The following is a 14728-nucleotide window of genomic DNA, read 5'->3' on the forward strand; positions in this document are numbered from 1 at the left end:
ATGTGATAAACTTGTGTTTTGGGGATTTACATATCCTGAAGTCAGATGAGCTAGTCTTTATCTCTGGAGCAGCTTTAGTTCCCATGGCTGTGAGGAGGCTGCCATCTGCACTTACAAACCATCCTCAGAGTATGCAGATTGAATAGAGCACTGTATGAAAAAGGGTAATTAAGAACATTGAGTCTGGGAATCATTTTCAGCGCTAGTTCCCATTGGTTATACAAAGGAGGAATCATAATAGCGTTGCTGACGTGTTAGAGATTGACTCCGTCTTTGTCAAAAGTACAACTGAATATAAAGACAGTCGGCTACTTATTGCCAGAAGCAGCTGGTGTCATTTGGTGAGGCATTTCTCATTGGAAGCTATATTGTCAGTCTCAGACATGAGTGTGACAGACGTTTCCTCTCGGGCTCTCGTATACCAAACCGACGCAAAGAACTTGTAGTAGAGCCTCCTGCTGTCACTCCTCACATCATCACCGGCGTCTGGGCAAAAACGTATTGCACCTGAACACGCTGCAAATGCAACATCCAACCTCTTAGGAGGATATAAGTCCGTACATTATTCAAAAAGCAAAAACCTAAAGTCATAGCAGTATAATTGGTTCAGTTTTTAATGTCCAGTAAACAACGGAAATCACTGCAGGAACTCAGAAAGGTCTTTGTCTGTTGTTGCTAGAATCTTATATGTGACAAGAATGGGACAGCTTTCCTCTCTCAAAGGTGTCTTCAGCTCCCAGACATCGACAGACTTGTTAAAGGGAGATGGGGATGCTACACGGCGGTAAACACGGCCTCGTTCCAACCTTTTTGATGGCTTAAAGTATTACTGGATACGAGGCAAGATGCTCTCTGTTACAATCAGTCACGGTTGCAAAGTTGACAAATGTACGGCCTGAGGACTATTTCTCAATGTCCTCAGTTTAATGTTTCCTGGATTTTGCCCTCACCACCTCAGCGCTTTGAGAAGGAATTGAGGAATCGAGAAGGACGCTTGGGTAAGGAGCTAATGTTGGCTTGATGTGGCCTTTGATAAGATCTTGGATCAGGCAGCTGTGATTCAGTTTATAATTTTATGAACAAGCCTTATTGCATTTGGCGCATGAAAGTGGCTGTGACAGAGTGTGTGTCTGTATATAATAGAATAAAATAGAAAAAAAACCCATCTGTTTGTATATTCAAGGCCGAAACTCGCTCACCTCTTCTTTCTTTTTCCTTTCTGGTCGTTTTTCTCCTCTTCCTCTCTTTTCCAGCTATGTGTACACTCACTCACTTACCAGCACCAAACTGTTTGGTAAATAAACATTTTTCAACATGAGGATAGAGGTACTCCTCGGTCGGGTCTATTTGTGAAGATTGACTGAGGCAGGGTGGTATTTTTCAAACGAGATAAATGTCGGGCCTCTCTGAAGACAACAGTATGCGTGTATATGCATGTCCTTTTGTAGACTTAGCAGGGTAGGAAATGAAACCTTTTGATAGAAGCAACATGAGTAAAGCTAGTGATGGAGAGGGCAGTTGAATTCATCATAAATGAGTGCAAGCAATCGGAATGACTCCACTCCGCAGCTGAAGGTATGATTTAAAAAAAAAAAAAACAACTCAAAAACAATCACCGACATTGTTGGGAACCTGTTTACGTAATGGTTTGGTTGGAAAAAAAAAAAGAAGAAAATATCTAGCATCGCTGCCTCTGCTGCTCATAACGTGTTTGAGAAATTCCACAAGTTCTTCGCTGAATCTGAATCCGTGTACGGGGAAACACGAGAGCCCACGTGCTGCATAAAACCTCTGAGGTATGCGTTCGCTTTCATCTGAAAGCGAAGTAGTATCATCTGAATGTGACAACAGTGAGCGGAGGCGTGTTCCAGTTTCAGGGGACTGGCTTAAAACGGAGGCGTGTCTTTTTCACCTCGGCTGAGAAACGAGCCTCGGCACGCCAGCAGCAAGACACGAAACACGTAAGCACATCAGCAAATAAGCACGTTTTATTTCTGAAGACTGGCAGGTGGCTGGCTGAGGTATCACTCGCAGCAGAATATGAATACATAACACCGCTCACAAATTGTCTGCCTCAAGAGCTTTGCATCGGTTACTAAATGTGATAATTTCATCACACCACGAGAAAACTGGATCCCACTTGAATTTCTCGTCCTGCTGAGCAACCGTGCATCCAACCCCGAAGCCACACAGAAGTATTATCACAGTCGATTTCCTTATCTTCTGTTCGACATCTCAAGCCATTTCCTCATGGACAGACTCTTGCAAGAGAGCTGCTAATTAGATCATGTCTAAGGCAACCTCTCATGGGTCACTTAATGTGATTTACAATAATTTTCATTGGAGTGATTGGATTAGACTGCTGCTGCTCACTCCGTGGATCAGGATGGGGTTAGATGCACATAAAGTGGAGTAACACAGAATTAACTAGGTACTTGTTATCCAGCATTTTTTTTTTTCCTTTTTCTTTTTTACATTATTGAACAGTTAGGGAACAAAAAGCCTTAAGATATACTAATTTATGGCTTGACTGTTGTTTTTTGGTATGTGACCGAAAGCTAATATTAACATGCCGTGTAATATCTAACGAAAACACTTCTAATAACACGCGTTCACCCACACATTTACCCACAGATGGTTTTTAGGCCTGACTGCGGAGAAGTGATCCCCTCCTGTAGAAAGCAGAGAGACCACAACAGCTCTGCACTTTGACTTGTCTAGTTGCTGAATTGTGCCATATAAATAAATTTGCCTTGCCTTACCTCGCAGCTCAACCCACAGTGTGGTGTGCATTGCAACTGTGATTCACTGTGGGTTTCATGGTTTTTGAAACACATGCAAATGTAATATATATATATATGTCATGTACACAGTGTAAATCTGTTGAAGAGATCACTTTGTACTGACATGACCATGCGCAGGAGTGAGTAAAAAGCCAAGCTGGGAACTCAGAGTGGGATGGTGCACTCTCTGGCTTGTGGGCACAGCTTGTTGAGTAGTGGCTGATATTTTTGGTTCTACCCACCTATCTTGAGCCAGCCTGTTGTAGGTGTTCGGTATTGTAGAGGCTGCGTGCATGGGGGGGGGTTGCGGTGGGCATTTGTTGCCAGGGGAGGTGATGTGTTATTTTCAGTCCATTGTGTCTACTTCCTGTGGGTCATGGGTTATTGGAGCTGGGTGTTGCAGACTTTATGGAGTGAGAGGAGGGGAGGGAAGTCAGCAGGGTAGGCAGGAAAGTGGTCAGACTAACTCAACAACAGTGGCTGGTCAGCAGCTTGCTTACCTTGCTAATCTAAAGCGCCGTGTTTTAATCCGAGCTGAGCTTGGACTCTTCTGAACCAGGTAAACGGATACAAATCGTACCAAACGAGCTCATCGTTCAGGATTCGCTGCGATGCCGATTCGACTTCTTGACTTGACAGTTATTTTTGGCTTTGAAATTCTGAGTAATCCTTTGAAAACGAGCGAGCGCCTTGCATGTGCAGAGGAAATGGCTCTCGACTGCAGTTGTCTTTTTCGGCAAGACTCCGAGAGAAACGCTAAGGTCACGGCAAGCAAAGTTTGTGGGGACTGTGACCTTATTGCTCCACAATTTACTCTGTTTGACTCTGATATGTTGGAATTATTTCAATATTTTGAAATGCATTCAATGAAATGATATGATTTAAATTGGGTTACTGCTGCAAAAAAAAAAAAGGACAGTTTGATTATTGTGCTGCTGTGTGCTGTGGTTTCCTTTTTGTCACTTCTAATATGTGGAGCAATTTTTAATGCCATAATTAAAGACATGTATTTTGCAAGAGAAGAACTTGCTGTACAACACGAGCAAATCATCTGTTCATATTTCTTATGCTTCACGTTGTGGCTGTGTCGGATTCTCTTTACCGAAGAGACAGACACTGCTGTTTGTTTTTGTGGTTTGTGGGTCTTTAACCCAGTCCCCTCCTCTTCTGTTTAAGGTGCCGCATGTGACCTTATCTGCCGCAGCATAACATAAATGTTAATATAGCAGAGGTTCTAAAGTTAGAACCCGACAAACTCCCAAACACAACCACAGTGACAAAAGGAGGCAAAACAGGAAACCTTTTTGCACAGAATGTGTGTCGGGAACAGATGACCAGGAAGATAAAAAGCGCCAACAAAGTGGAAACTTCCACTTAGGGATGTTATTTTGCTATGTGTGTGTTTTTCTCGCCTCTGTTTCATAAAGCACCGAGTTTCCTGCAAAGCGTCGTATAAGGTAGCTGGTTAGGTTACGATGACAAAGCTAATGGTGCAAGCACTGAACCGTTGCCTACATTATAAGTAACCACTGACGCCTCTGTGCTCCCTCAGTCATACTTGATGTGATGCTGTGTTAATATTTAAACCTGCTCCACTGGGGTTAATGCTTTACCTGTGCGTACGGGTTTAAGTGTGGGCCCGTGTAAAAGCGCTGGGTTGGAGCTCGGGAGACCCACCACTGATCAGTTCTTCACTTCCTTGTGCACTCCTCTGTTACATCTTCCCTGCATTCTCTCTCTCTCTCCTCCCTTCCGTCTTTCCCTCAGTCTGTCTGTGCACGCTTGTTCGTATTATTGAATGATTACTCGACTGAGAGTTCCCGTTCCCACTCTGCGAGGAAGAGTTAGTGTAGCAGCTACGGCAATAAAACCATCGCTTTTCAAAGCCAGCGGAGCACCGTGGGCTATAGTCACTCGGGACAAGGACGACAGCATCTAACCGGCAACGCTTCAGAGAATATAGTACCTGCTTTTGAGATGTTTGGTAAGCTTCAGTATTTCCTTTGCAGATATTTTCTGATAAGCATGTGGAAAAAGCTGAGGCAAACAAAAGCTTTGATTATGTTAAGTCTTGTTCAGGTGTCTCAATATGTGGCCCTCGGTGTTCAAGAAGAAACCACAGCTATTCTGCAGTTAGATCTTAGAAAGGATACTTGTTTTTTTTTTTTAGAATAATCATGACATTATCTTGTTATTGGGTCACCCATTGAAGCCCAGAAATGAAGACCACCTGTTTTTCCTTCAGTCTTTCATGAGAATGTTGGCTTTTGTGCTCCGCTGTTTGCAAAGATAGCAGTATGGCTCCCAGGGTCTGTGTTCTTTGGATAGTTACCGTAGATTTTTTTTGGGCCGGAGTCAAATGGCGCCTGGCCGGGTGAGAATTTTACAGCTGCACATGAAAGCGGAGGGACTGTGGGATGGTAGCCTGAGGAGGGGGGGGTATGACAGACTGAATATGAGAAAACAAAGCAGCTTGTTTTGATCATATCTCAGGAGCACTTTACGGATCGATGCGAAGTGGACGAGCTCGCGTATTAGGATGCTGCCTCAGTTGTGTGGCACACGCACAGAAGGAGCTTTTAATGTAAATGCAGCTGCTGGAAGTTGTGTTTAGACCCCCCCCCCCCCCCCCCCCCCCCCCCCCCCCCACACACACACACACACACACACACACACACACACACACACACCCCAGCTTCAAAGCATTTGCTAACTTATGTTAACAAAAGTGGGCACTGACTTGTACGCTGCCTCCACAATACACAGCAAATGTTGGTTAACCAGTTTATTTCTGGTAAAGTAGGAATGCACAAATGTTACCTTTTATAGCACATGTGCAGCTGCATAAAACAACTGTCCTGTTTTCTTTGGCAAGGGGCCGACTTGTATGGCCTTGTAGCATGTGCTGGCTTGGATTGCTGCACCGGTTTCTACACAGCACCACGTTAACTTGCGATCTGATTGTATAAAGGCTTATTAACATTTGTAATCATGTGATCTGCGACATGACGAATGATAGAAAGGTGACTGTTTCCACAGGCTGTTTACCACAAGTCCTTATTGGTCTGCTTTAAGGAATATGGAATTATTTTTAGATAATTGAGCTCTCATTAGACACAAAGATATGTATATCTTGATAATGTTTTTAGATTAATTTAGTTATTTTGGACTGATTTATTTTTATTTTTTTAATATTTTTTCCTGGTCTTTCATTTAGGAACATGAATCAGAAACCAAAGCAAACATTTCTTTAGGGTAGACTCTGCCGTGCGCACAGTGGTACAATGTGCTGCCACAGAATAAGCAAGCATCAAAGTTATCAAAGCCCATAAGCTCTCTAAGTCCTCTGTGAGGTTTTTAGTACCATCTCAGAATTTCGTCGTTTCTATCATGTAATACTTTACACAGACTTTAAAGCAAAACACGGTTACGAGCTCAAATTGAGGCTGAAGTTCACAAATCTCTTTAGACTGAATTTATAACGTAGATGGTACTTTCTGTTATATCTACAGATGTAACCGTGTGCCATCGAGTACTTGCATACGTTTATTATGCCTTATTGGCCCAAGTTTTGGTGAGTATTGGGGCACCAGACGTTTGTTACAAACTTTCCACCAGTATTGCACCACCACTGCTAAAGCCCTCATGTTGAGACCTACTTGTACACCTGCGTGTCTGCCTGTGCAAGTCCATCGAGCAAAGCCACTGACATCCTCTCCTCTTCGGTCACCTCCAGTGCAGCGTAATGCCAGAGCGCAAAGACAGAGGTGCCCACACGTTGCCTCTGTTGGATTATGAAAGTACCTTTCTGTGTGACAAACTATCAAACCAGTAAGCAATTATTACCCTGGTTGTGCTCTCCATTGACCACACATTCACTCATCCCTGCTGTAAGTCACCTCACCTCACCTCACCTCAGCATCAGAGCATTTTCAAAAGCTGAAATGGATCACCGAGAGCCTCCGACTGCGAGTCCTCTGTGTTTCCACACGAGGAGGGAGGAGAGTTGGTCGCCCAGGGGTGTGCAAAGGACAGCCAGTGTGAAATCGCCACACTGCATTTTGGTTAAGGGGCAGCGATTGGAAGTCACAGGACAGACACCCCAGCCGAGGTGACGTTTAGTTTGTTGTGTACTTGGTGCGCTTTCTGTCCTGCGGAGGCAACTTTATGGAATAGCTAGACATTCGCTTGTCTGCTACAGAAGATGGCTGCCATCCCAACTTCCCAGGTGACAAGAACATCTTACTTGCATCACATAGACACTCTGAGCTCTGCTGACGGTCTTTCGCTGATACACTCATTTGACCTAAAACAAGGCTTGCAGCTCACAAACTTGTCCTGATTACTATTTGAAACCACACCTTTCATGGTCTAATGGTCATGCCTCTACAGATCCGTTGCTGGCTCAAAGACAAACACTTTTTAAAAGAAATAATCCGGCTTCATCTCTTCCTCTCAGTCGGTCATTTTTGGAGCTACCAGGAGCCAATTCTCCAATCTATTCAGATATTCAGTCTTTCTTTCTTTTTTTTTAAGAAAACCCAGTCAGGATGATTTCAGGTGCAGTTGTGCACATACATGGCTTCTCTGATCACTAAGAAGATGACACCCACCGGTTCTTGCCATTACTGCTAAGGTCTGTGTTGGTGGGACCAGTTGCTACTTGCTATCAGAGCAGAGGCATCCTTCTCCACGTTAGACAGCGACTTGATTACTCATTTCTTCCAAGCATACCTCCTCTCCTAACACTTTAAATATGCCTAACACATTATTTTGCACTTCTTTTGCTGTCCTACTTATACTCTGGCCTTTTGATTGAATTTAGCACTTGATCCTTATGCCAAGGTTTCTTCCTTTGGTGAAGCTCGAATGTTGCTCCATACTTTACTTCACTTTACATATTGCTTAGCGTAAGTGTGTCTAAGTGCGCAAATCAAAATGATCACAGACGATTGCCCAGAGAATATTAAAAGCCTCCGTGTTATTCTTTTGCAATGCATGAAAGTGGATGTGTGTGTTTTTGAGAAATTCTGCATCTTGAGCTTTGGCTTCACTGGAAGAAGTGAGACTTCAGATTTTTCACAGTTGTGTTCCTGACCTGTGTGGGAAGACGGGCGCTTGCATACAAAGGAACAATGTGATGTTTCAGTTTAACAAAGATTTGTTCTTGTGGTCTCTTGGAGAGGAGAGAAATGAAGAGGTTGATGCCGAGATGGGAACAGAGCGGTGCTGTGGACGGATTGGAAACTGACGAGTTCAGAACCACTCGAGAGTTAGAATTTCTGTTGTGGGTTTTTCGAGACGCGCAGACACACACGAACCAGTGTTGTGGGTCACTTGAATTGGTTTGCCTGGGTGGTCCTGGCCTCCGCTCTCACTCTTCTCCTCTGCTGTCTTTGGCCCCAGAAGGGTCGCTGCTGTTCGGCGATAGATATATATATATTTATGTTTCTGATGTAATTGTGTAAATTATTTATCTGTAAATAATTACACTGAATTCAGAAAAATAATGCCTAAATACCTCATAATGTTCAAAGAAATGAAATGGCTGGTTGGACTGATTGCAGTTGCATCACTATCTCGTTTTATAGCCGTCTCTTTTTCTTTATGTTTTAAGCCAGCATGCCACTTATTTCACATTCTCAGGTTTGGTGCTTTTGTTGTTGGTCTTATGTGGTCATATGTTAAACGGCATTTTCACACACAAAAATCCCTTAACCAGCGAGGCACGCAGGCTGGCACATCGCTCTGGGACGGCTCTGATCAGAAGAGGCAGCAGGTGGTTTGCAGTTTACATTTGTGGTCAAATTGTTATTCACTTGGCTTGCTTTTGAACAAGTTATGGTCGTTCTCAGATCAGGTCAAGGGTTTCAATGCGAGTTCACATTTCACAGCAGTTGTGCACAAACACACTGGAGCATAAACGATTATGTGTTTCTCAAAGGCATGTTTCAGAGACCTGGAAATCATATGGACCTTTTTGTTTCTTTTCTTGGCCTAGAAAACTTGTCTGGGGTAAAGACTCGGGGACTTAGGGATTTTGTACAAGCATTATTTGTTTTTAAGCAACCCTGACCTTTGGTAAGAAAAGGGGTTGCTTGTGAATGCATCACTAGAAATCGACTAATTACTGCAATCTACGATCAGCGTCACAAAAGGCCCTTTTATAAAGTCCTTTTTGTTTCAGCCATCTCTGCGCACAGTGAATAGCTGTTATAGAGCGCACTAAAAAGAATAAAAAAAAAATCTGAAATTGTTCTAAAAGATAATCAAATCATGGTTCATTTGCTTAACCCTTAATTCAATAAAATAATTGGCCATCTTTGATGTTGAAGTAGTAAGATTATAGTGGTTAGGATTGAGAGTGTATTCACAAGTTTGGACTCTACAGAGGCGTCATGCATGATTTTGCCCTCTTATAGCTCCCTGGCAGAGTGACTTTGTGAGGTTTGCTTTTACACCATTACATCAGGAAAATCATCTTAAACATGTGGATCATGTGGAGTTTATGAAAAGGTCATTTCATCACACCTGACCCTGTTCGAAAAATGAAATGCGGAGTGATTCAGGGTTATGAAGCATTTCACTTTTGTCAGTCTCGCTGCAGCCAAAGAGCATCGCTTTTTTTCTGCCGCTAAAAAGATTTCACTTTATGTGATTTTTTTAACACAAGGAAGAAAACCGTCGATATTCCCCCAGAATGAGAGGTCTCTCCCGCCCCGTCAGACTGACTGCTGGAACACTTTGTGACCTCAACCTAATGCACCTCCAGTAAAGGAAGAGAGGAGAATTTTTGCCTTTTATTAATTACGAAGTCACCGTCACCCCTTGTTATCTCTCGACTTAAAATGACCTCTAATTGCTGACTTGGTATGTTTGCAGCACTGAAGGAAGTGCTTTGCGTCAGTGCTCTGTGAAGGAAGAGCTCTTTTGAAGGGGCTGAGCGCAGGAAGCTGTCCATGCCGTGGCATTTCTGACCTCTTTTTTTTTTTTTTTTTATTGACAGTGCGGATGGGAAGCACAATCTTAAAGTCTCCACAGGGAGCAGAGGAAGTCTCAGATCCAGGGAAGAGGACCAAGCCCTCAGATTTGACTGAAGAGAAATACAAGGGAGTGATTTGCTCTTGATTTGAGCTCGCGCAGACATTCGATTAGTAATGGCAATGAAGAAATGGAGGTTTTACTGCAGAAACCTGGGGACAGGGTTATGTAGTTGCAACCTATTCCATCAGGAAAAGCAGCATGAGTGGCTGGACAAGGCATTTTTAAAGCCCTCATAAAAGGCTTCCTTCTTTCATGTGATATCCACCCCATACAGGATATTGGTTGGGACATAAGAGATACTTCTGAATCAATTTTGTTTATGGGGAGAAATGCACATGGACAGCGTGGGTAAACTTTTACGACTTATCTGTAAAAGCTCTCTCAGGCTGCGTCACTACATCTGTATATTGAGAGTGAATCTACAAAATCTAATTTGATGGATTAGATAAATAGTTGTGCTCAATTACTTATAATTTGCGCAGGAGCAAAGACCTTCTGTTGGTAAAACGATGCCCCTGTTATCAGTGGAATGAACTGAGAAACGCTTAACTGCATTTTTTTTCTAGACTCTGTCGCCTTTCTAGTCCCACCCCGACTGATTTACCGGTGGCAGTTCTCAGAGGGTCTGGGGCAGCCTGATTACATTGAACAGGAAGTCGGAGGAGGGAGAGGTCACAAACTGAAGACCCCCGCGACACATTGCAGCACTTGATAAAGTCAGAAGAGGCAAACAACAACAACAAAAACATCAAACTTGCCCTCTGACTGTCCGTTACAGACACTACAAGCAGTATGACAGCAGCTCCCACGGATGTGCATGGTAGGCTTAATGATATTCAGTCGTGCTCTGTTTATTTCATGGATGATATGTTGACATTTGTAGGTATATTGATGTTCTTGTCCTCTTTTTAAAAAAAATAATTTAATATTAAAACTTAATGACACGATGCATTCGCAGTCTTGATGAAAGTTGGGCTTAAATGTTTGCTCTGCAAAGGGAAAACTTAAGAAAACCTAAAAATCATGTGTATTTTTTCCCTTCACATATCAGTGCTGCAGCAAAGTTGTCTTTAGCGCATCGCAGCAGATTTCTAGCCAGTGACATCAGCGTATTTAATGGTATGGCATCAACTCTGCAGTCAACTTATAAAACATCCTTCTTAGATACAATTTAATTCAATCCTTACACACAAAGTCTTGTTGAATTAAAATAATCACATGCAGTCAGAGACATTTCAAAGCATTAAGGAGACTTTTGTCGGACCAGCCTTTAAAACTATTACCATTTACAGTGCGACAGGCGCAGTTAAAAACTAACTTTTCCAGAAAACCATGTCCGTCTCTCTGTTTGTCCCGTGTTATCTCATGCTAACTCTGTGGATGGAAATCTACAGCGTTCTCCTACCAGCCAAAGGAGTCCTAATTAAATACTCTTTCATTTTCACATTTTTCGAAAACATGCTTTAGATTTTGCTAACAAATAACATTAGAGGATGAAACCGATGTGAAAATGTCTGGTTCGGTGCTTTGTTAGAGGGGTCAAAGAGCCCCTCCCCTGTGCTCATGATGCGACATTAATGGCAAAATATGTTTTTAGATCCATTAGCGATTCAGCCATGAAAGAAAACAGAATATTCTTTGTCCTCCTCATCAGGACTTTTCTTTTTTTTTTTTTTTTTTTAAACTCCCCGCTCGCTCCCCGCATCTCTCTGCTACCCACTCCTTTTTGCACACCAGGTGAAATCTCTGAATGTAGCATTCAGGAACGTTAACTTGTGACTAAGTTACACAAAGCAGTTGGAAAAGTCTGCAGTGCCATTCTTCCCATGTCTGAAAAAGACATTAGCTGCCTGTCAGAATGTAGTTGGAATAATTAGTATAGATTTCTCTTCATCATACCTCTTTATTCTGTCCTTCTTTGTAACATTGGTGTTGGTGATGAAAAAATCAATTCATTCATCGGCCTTGTTTACTGCAGGAATAGCCTTTGATAGCCCAGATAAAGTTGTCTCCTTCCTCTGAGTGGTGATGCATGTTTTTAGCCCATCTGTGTGCTTGAATAGCTGTTCTGTTGTAGGTAAACTTGTTCAAACCCCGTCTCATTTGTGTGTGTGTGTGAGGGTGGTCTTATTGTATCATTATATTAATTGTGAATAGACATTGTGCTTTGTGTCTGTTGTGGCAGCTGTTTACAACCAGTTGTGACTTGGATTCATCTGAGAAAATCTCGCAAGGCTGTGTGATCCCAACAGAACAATCTACAGAGTTTACCTTGAGGTCACAGAGACTTGTGGTTGCATCGGCTGACGTGTAACCACTGCCCACTGATAGTAGACCTCAGGCACGCATATTTCACGAAAAAGTCCCCTCTCCCTCCAGCAGGCGGAGGGCTGATGACGTTGGTGGAAAAGCCTCCCTTAGCCAAAGGCCACGGACTCTTACTTGTACGTAAAATGCCCTCTGTGGCGCTCGGGGATGTAAAAATAGCTTTTTAGCAAGAATCCCAGTCATGTCCTTCTAACAAAGACTGATTTATACAAGTTGCGGCACTAAGCATAGAGGAGCTTTTGTTCCTCTCCTCCTTCTAGCTCTGCAGACCTCGTCACCACGGCCATGAGTGCTAAAATCTCTGACGCTCTTGACACTCCTCTTAGAACAGCCTTTGTTCAGCACAGTCTTTAGGGATCTCATAGTCAGGCCTAGGAAGGCAAAGTACCCTCACAGACTGCGTATTTGTTTACCACATTTTAGTCAAATTGCAATGTCACAGAAATATTTGGTCGAGTGTTTTTTTTTTTTTTTTTTGACCTCTACGTCAGCAGATGGACTCATTTAATATTGTGGTATTTACCCAAATAGCTAAAAATGGAATTTCTTTCGGGATTTCCGTGCTTTCAGCATCCTTGTACGTCAGAAACACAACCCGTGACTTGTGTCTAAGTTTCGAGCAATGACAGCACAAACGGGAAGAACAGGTCGTGGTGTTGCTGTGGAGTAACCTTTTCTTATCATTTATAATTCGAGGCATTTCTTCATGCTTCTGTACATATTGACACTGAGAGATCTGCTTGTTCAGATGGGGAACATTTTCAGATGCACGCCAGACTCGGTTTGATATTGTGGCCTATTTGTATTGAAGCAAATTAAATAAGATAAAAGTGTCAAATGTCCGTTATAGCGCCAAGTAATGTTTTGCATGCATTTTTTTCTTCTTCTCTTCTGTATTTCATATTTTTCTACACGAACACTGTAAGATTGGAAGATTATCTCGTCATACATTTATCTCACCTGTCCCTCCACGTCCTTGTCGTGAGATTGCTCCAAAGAGCACACGGATCAATACTGAAGCCCTGTTTGCTGTTGTATTTTTAATTTCCTGCCAGGTAGAGATGTACGGTGTCTGTGTAGGACTAATCAAGGAAGGTTTTTCTTTTCATGTTACATAAACCGACAGCAAAGAATTGATTTTTTTTTTTTTTTTTTTGCGCGACCATGAAAATGTCTCATGATTTCTGCTAGATAAAATATAAGCACATCGTATCCTTTCTGTCATCACCGAAATCTCGACCTTTTCTACCTCAACTTTCAGGCCGTGCATATTGTGCTCCGTCTCTCGTTTGCTCGAGCCCTTGCAGTGTGTTTTTTTTTCTGAAGGAACAAACAGAGAAGCTGTCCTAGTCGGGATGAGTCAGTGCAGCTGGGGGTGCAGGTCATTTACCCACAGCCCACTCAGATGGGACAGATGGCTCAGCCAGTCGCAAGCTGATACATGTTAACTGTGTGTCCAGATCAAAGCTAATGCAAACATTTAGTTGATGAAGAGGACGGAGTTATCAGTTTACCACCGACCTACTGAAAGGTCAATATTGTCCAAAACGGTGTAAAGATCAACATGTCAATTGAGGCATACGTTCAAAAAGGTATTCTAATGTCTGGCCTCTGTAAATCTAAAGGTGTTGTCTGTTGTAAATGTTGTCACTTGGTTCGTTAAAAGCATCTCTGTATAATTAGAACTAGCGCAGAAAATAGTCTCATCTGTTCACACCCAACAGATCAAAGCTGTCCAACCTGTGTATAATAATATATACTACTTTGCATCTGACTCTGCACCGTCGTTTGCCGCCGTAATGAGCAAGTCACGCATGTGTTGCTTTTGTGTTCAGATTTCAAATATCAGAAATCAAATAAATGTCCCAGCTCCTGATACACGACAGCGGCTCACACCCAAGCCATTTTTAACATGTTGGGTTTTTTTTTTTTTGTGCAAGAGAACACAAATGAATACTTGAGAAGTATTCTTCTGATTTATGAACAAAATTAATACTTTAGATAAGGGGAAGGTTCACTGTACATGTCGTCTTTTGTCTGTCGGAGCGAGCGGGAGATGCCGCTGCAGCTCAAACACTGTAGTGAACCACCGTGTTGGAACATTTGAACTTCTTTTATTTATTTATTCTTTTTTTTATCATAACAAAATTGGTCTGACTCCCCCGATGGGGGGGGTAATTTGGCAGAGTAAGAGCCACCATTGATTTGCATACTGTTGTTAATGTAACAGCAGCAGTTCAGATTGAAGCCATATAGGAGGCGATATGTAACTCATTGCTATTGTGATTTGTTACGGAGAAGCACCAGGATGCTAAATTAGAGAGGACGGTGACATATTTGGTTGCAGTTAGATTAACTGAAAGTCGCTTTAGATTCTATTGCTTTTAGATGTAGGCTGCTTCATCCACACACTCACACCTTTTCAAGTTTCAGCTTTGTATTGCTACGCTTCTGGTTTAGTGATCACTGGTTTATTTCAACCTGATCTGTTTAGCTAAATGTGATGTCTTTGAATCAGTGAGCTGTTTGGCCTTTGTTTTGTCCACAACCTTTTTTTTGTAGAATTGAAAGTA

The 14728-nt window shown here is 42.5% G+C and overlaps 1 protein-coding gene across 3 annotated transcripts in view; it reads left to right on the forward strand.

Moving 5' to 3' along the window:
* The window catches only part of gab1 (GRB2-associated binding protein 1), a 47795-nt gene that overhangs the window by 9454 nt on the left and 23613 nt on the right, over positions 1-14728 (forward strand). The window contains exon 1 of one of the 3 annotated variants that reach the window (XM_072384916.1): positions 10406-10647. The exons of the other annotated variants lie outside the window; for them this stretch is intronic. Coding sequence (XP_072241017.1) covers positions 10639-10647 — 9 coding nt within the window. The 5' untranslated portion in view covers positions 10406-10638. Of the gene's footprint in view, positions 1-10405; positions 10648-14728 lie in introns of those variants that run through there. 3 annotated transcript variants of the gene reach the window in all.

This window comes from Leuresthes tenuis, unplaced genomic scaffold, assembly GCF_036924035.1.
Source record: "Leuresthes tenuis unplaced genomic scaffold, fLeuTen1.0.hap1 SCAF_4, whole genome shotgun sequence".
In the NCBI taxonomy this organism is placed as follows: Eukaryota; Metazoa; Chordata; class Actinopteri; order Atheriniformes; family Atherinopsidae; genus Leuresthes; species Leuresthes tenuis.